The sequence below is a fragment of the Mastomys coucha genome, chromosome X, assembly GCF_008632895.1.
Source record: "Mastomys coucha isolate ucsf_1 chromosome X, UCSF_Mcou_1, whole genome shotgun sequence".
Classification (NCBI taxonomy): Eukaryota; Metazoa; Chordata; class Mammalia; order Rodentia; family Muridae; genus Mastomys; species Mastomys coucha.
In genome coordinates, this window is record NC_045030.1 from 136,196,387 (window position 1) to 136,202,207 (window position 5,821).

The 5,821-nt window shown below is 39.8% G+C and overlaps 1 protein-coding gene across 3 annotated transcripts in view; it reads right to left on the reverse strand.

Moving 5' to 3' along the window:
• Positions 1-5,821, reverse strand: part of Chrdl1 (chordin like 1) — a 109,658-nt gene that overhangs the window by 36,385 nt on the left and 67,452 nt on the right. For all 3 annotated transcript variants that reach the window (XM_031368865.1, XM_031368860.1, XM_031368866.1), the window contains exon 6: positions 4,698-4,791. In XM_031368865.1, coding sequence (XP_031224725.1) covers positions 4,698-4,791 — 94 coding nt within the window. The remainder of the gene's footprint in view (positions 1-4,697; positions 4,792-5,821) is intronic.

Consider the following 5,821-nt stretch of genomic DNA (forward strand, 5'->3'; position numbering starts at 1 on the left):
CCAGAAACCAAAAAAAGAGCCCAGACATGCTGACTCCAGAGCCCCAAATTAGTAAATGCCTCACTAACTATTGTGACACATTTACAGTACTGTGACAAGAATGCCTCCTGGTGCAAGACAGTAAAGGAGGGAAAGGAACATATATGGCATTTTGGTGTAGGTAAATCCTCTTAAGAGGAAGTTGCATTGTCTGCCCTTCTCTGTAAGGTCTCAATCTACTCACTTCACAACAGGAGGGGACCTTCTCATCTCCTCCATCTCTCCATACTCAAAGAATCTTGGCTGCAGAGATCTGCTCCCATTCATTCACAAGAACACTGTCAAGTAACTACTATGCACCTTGTCCTATTTCAGTGCTAGAGAGAAAATGGTGGACAAACATAGGCTTGGAACTTGCTCTTGGGACTTTTTCCTTTTTTCAGGAAAGAGAAGAATTTAGCATATAATGATATAAGTAAATAAAAGTATCCCAACTGTTTTTGTGGTAGTTACTAATTTGGGACACTGACTCAAAGACACTGGCTGAATGACTAGGCTCAATTTTTTATTCTGCCTTAGTCTCTTACTCTGGGGCAGATCACATAGGGTCTCAGTCCCCACTTTGTAGCTGTAGAATAGGAATGAAACCAGTTTCCACTACTGTTGTACAGATAAAGTGAGTGACTCCACATGTAAGCACTTCACATACTGCCTAGTACGTAGTAAGTGTTACATATCCACACCATGTATAAAATACATGATTGCCTTTGAATACATTCAGCAGCTTATCCCAAATTCTCCTCTCTTGTCCATAGTCCAAGTACATAGCCTTCCCCTTTGACTTGGCAACATAGGCAGGAGATGGGAAGCCGAAATGATAAATGGTGGGGGGAAAGCTGGGTGTGGGTTTAGTTTGAGGTCTGCCTGCCCCATATATGGCAGTAGTACAATCTCTGAAGAGATGTTTTCTTCTGATAAAGTTTCCCTTATGGTTCTAGCGGCTGTTTTCACTATGCTTCCAGTCCAGATGAGGTTTGCTGAGGTGCCAGCAATGACACGCACCCTGCCAACACTCTCCTGACTGTCCCAGGCTCACAGACATGTCTAAACAACTGAGGCTGGGGCTGAGATTCAATCTGAGTCTGGGATTGCTGTCTGACCCAGGGAGAAAGGCGAGAATTAGTGTTTGGTGACAGTGCAGACAGGCTGTTTCAATGGGGCCCTTTATATGAAGGTTTGCAAGTTCAGCACTCAAATGGTTGTTTTTTTTTTCCTTCAGTATTTGGCCTGCAGTTAGGGTGGTCAGCATAAGGAAGAAGTGTCTGGGTTCCCTGCTGTGTGAGTAATATGGTTCTACAACATACACTTTTGTACAAACATCATTTCAACAGAAAAAATAACTAGGTGCTTCAGAAATGGAAACTTCAAAGACATTTTAAGCACATTATATACAACTGAAAGATGTAAAGAAATTGGAGGCAAAGAAAAAACAATTTTTATAAAAGTGGGGGATTTAGTCTTTATAAAGAAAGATGAAAGAAAATGGTGCATTTAGGCCAGAGATGCCAGAGGAAGAATTTAATGAATTGTCAAGCATATGAAGGGACAATACATGACCAGTAATAATGAGCTTTCATCTGCTGCTTCTGAGGACTCACTAAAAGGGAAAGTTTAAATCATGACAAGAGAATTGAAGACAGTCAGTGCTAGGATCTGTTCCCACAAGAAGAACTAGAAATAAAGCTCTGTCTGTGGAGATTAAATAAATAAAAGGCAAATCTATCAAACATGAGAAGGCTCAGTTCTACTTAACTTTAGGATAATTGCCACTTCTTAAACAATCACTCTCTATGAGGTCTTATCCTAGCACTCTATGCTATTGCAGTTAATCTTTACAACCACTGTGGGTGGTGAATATCACATCCTTCATTGTCACAGCTGAGAGATCCCAGGCTCTGGGTGTCTTGTCTAACGGAATCATGTAGATGGTGGTCCTATAATGTCAAATTCATGTCCTTCCGTCTTGAGAGCCTGTTTGTTGCAACATATAGCTTCTTTGATGAAATAAACTCTATTTCACAACGTCTTTCTTTTATTAATTGTTCGACAGTTGATATTGAAATAAACTATTTTACAATGTCTTTCTTTTATTAATTGTTTGACAGTTTATATTGCTTGTATCCCCCCTTTCAAATAAAATGATCTTGGCCTAATGACGGGATTAGAATGACCAGATGGTTATATTATCAACCTCATGTATATCTCTGTGCATAATGGACTTTTAAACTTTAGGCTATATTAAAATTAAGTGGGAACAAAGGTCAAAAGACATCAAAGGGCATGATATCTCAATTTCTATATTCTGACTCAAATGTAATAACAACACTGTGCCAATGCCTACATACACACAAACACGTGCACACCCTGAGATACAGGTAGGGAAAGATGCATGACCTTATTGAAGCAAAAAGTGTAATTAAACTGTAATTGAATCCACATTGACTTACAAGGACTGGGAAAGTAGTATGTTGGAAGGAATGAGTATACACTGGTAGCTGAACCATTACTTGACCAACAAATCAGATATTAAAGTTGATTTATACTTATATCCATTTATCTTGGTTTCAGACTTTCAGAAAGCTCAATGTCATTGCACAATGCTGACAGTAAACTCTCCTTGAGGGCCGGCCTCAGTGATCTTTGGAGTATTTTAACAAAGTGCTGGTCCATACACCACATTTTTACTGCAGAAACAATGATGGATCAGTTTAAATATTGACTCTTGAGTTCTACTCCAAGGTCATTGGAGGGGTGGTCCAGACAGGAATCAACATGGTCCTCATGAGATGGAAACACTGAGAACCAGAGCAGAGGCCAAGTGTACAAACTCAGGAGAATCCACAAATTGTGCCTAGAATTATGTTAGAAATATTGTTATATATGAGGATAAAGACCTTTAAATGCAGGTATAACATATTTAAGGCCATCCTTTTGAAAGAATAAGATGGAAATAAGGTATAAGGTTCATCTCTATACCTTATTTCCACAAGGAAATCACATAAACTTTCCCTCTAATTCAGTGCTTCTTGTCTCTGGTGACATATTACAATTACCTTCTTCTCCTGGTGTGAGATTAAGTCTACCATGACAGTTCCAATGTACATCCATGGTTGAAAACAATGTGGTAGATATATATCACATTTGTCTACTCATCATTATTGATTCCTCAGATTATGCAAGGCACTGCCCTAGACCCCTTCTTCCATTATCCCACTTAAATCCCACAACCATTTTCCTTTCGTTTTTTGTTTTTTGTTTTTCAAGACAGGATTTCTCTATGTAGCCCTGGCTGTCCTGGAACTCACTCTGTAGACCAGGCTGGCCTGGAACTCAGAAATCCGACTGCCTCTGCCTCCCAAGTACTAGGATTAAAGGTGTGTGCCACCACTGCCTGGCTCATTTTCCTTATGGTAGAGACTGTTAGGCAGGTTGATGGTGGTCAGGCAGCTAGCTGAAACTGAAGCATTATGATCCCACATACTGTACTTAGAACAACTTCTCTGCATCATGATCCCAGAGAAAGCATCATCCTTCCATGTTGGAAAGGTCACTCTACCAACCTTTGAGGCCTCTCCTCCTATATTATTGCCTCATTTTAATATAACCTGGACAAAAGAGCCACTGAGCCCTTTTCAATGGGACCATCTAGCATTCTCACAAGATTCCACTGTTTTCCCAGGGCACTAAAAACTTGCATGTCCTAACTTCTGTTCTTCTTCTCAGCCCCATCTCATCTCTTGCCAGTTTCAACCACAGTTACCTTATTCCAGCCACAGTGTTCCTCAGACTCTTGGAATGCTCCAAGCACTTCCTTTCCTGGGACCTTCAAACTATTTTTCATCACTGTCTGGAATTCTCTTCCCCAGGCTCTTTACATGGATGGCTCCTTTTCATCTTTCATGTTTGAGTTTCAAGATTCTCTATCCAGTGTCTTCCTCACAACTATAGTGTAAACCTCTGAATTTTAAAATATATTCTTTTATTTATTACCTTAATAATATCTATACCGTATGTAGATATTTGCTTGCTTATTTATTTATTTATTTTTGCCTTTTCTGATGAAATTTGAGCTCTTCAAGGTTAAGGAACATATCTTTACTATGGCTGCATAGGTTGTGTGATACCCAGGGTATCACAACTGAAGGTATAGGGACTTTCTGGAAAATGACAATAGAATATCCTAAGTATGGGGTTCCTTTTTATACTCACGTAAAGATAATAAACAGTCTAGCAAGATCTCATATGCATATATTATACACCTAGCCTTGGGCATGGTTTAGTTTTAATTTAGCCAACAGGAAATGATTAATACACTCATTGACTGTGTGCAGCTAAAGAAGAAAAGATTAATTCTGCTACAGGGAAGGACTAGAAAGGCCTGTTGGTAGATTTGGTAACTTGAGAAGAGGCAACAAAGGACAAGTTAAAGGTGATTAAGTGTGAGCCCAGGAGCCTAGGAAGGAATTACGGTACCACTGTAAAGCTCAAAATAGACACTAATGAAGACAAGACTCGTTTGAGGTGATGATGAGTCCGTTTGGTATATAATTTGAGAGCATTTCTATAAACAAAGCCTGAGAGACTGAACAGATTTTGCTTTCCTAAATTGTGCTACTTAGGATGGTAGTTTTCAGAGTCGTGGGATGTAGGATCCTTACCTCGGCATACTCGGCAGCAAGTATCTGGAACAGAGACTGGGAATGCACAGGTCAGTTTGGGGCAAGTCTTGAGACCACAGTACACATTCCCCTCCTGCCAAAGAAAAGGAAAAGGAGAGTTATGTCTAGATGATCTGAGATAAGTATTTGTCAGGAATTACCTCAGTACCAGGGATAGAGTGGGGACTCACACCATGGCAATGCTGTCTCTCTTACAGTTAGTTTTAGACTCCTCTTCCATTTCACTGTCCACTATTTCATTCCTCACTTCCCTATTTCTTCATGAAAGAGATGAACTCTCCAAAGAGTTCACGATCTTTGTCAGGTATCCTGGCTCAAGGAAACAGTGTTCCTGGAAGAATGTCATCAGCCTCGAAACCCTCCCAATCTTGTTCCTCTCTTTCATTTTTCCTCTTTCTTTTGGCCCTTATCATATCTCAAGCTGGCTGGAGAGAGTGGATGGAAGTGAGGCTTTGTGCTACGGCCACTATGTAAAAAATGCAGCACAGTCTTCTCTCAAAACCAAAAAGACAGGATATTTTTGTTTCTGGAGCACTGATCAGTCCCAGTCCCGTGTTAAGTAAAGGAGAGGAACTATTTTACTTTGGAGTTGTATCTGTTATTTAAATGATTCCAGTTTCCTAAAATTCTACCTTTTAAATGTTACCCCTTAAACTTTATGGCTTGTTCTTGGATCCACATGCTACTAAGACTAGAAAGGTCATTAGAGAAACAGTGTCACAATGAGATTCTCCCACATCACTGTGATACCCACCGTGTTTTCACTAAAAATCCCAACTGGAAGAGATTCTATCATTTCCCTTGACTACCCAGTGTTTATTGCCTCTGTCAATTAGTAAAGATGTTTCTAAGTTACTTCCAGTTTCATTTTTTGTTTATCTTCTTGTCATATTTTAAGGCAAGTTCTTGCTGGGTAGCTCAGCTTATTCTCAAACTTGAGGCAATCTTCTGGCCTCGTCCTCTAATACCTTATTTTTTAAAAAGCATACTATTTTACTAACTCTGAGAATTTCCCAAATGCATATAATGTATTTTGATCACACCAAACTCCCTCCTAACTCCCCCCAATTCACCTCATCCCCAACCCCTCTAAACGTTTTGTC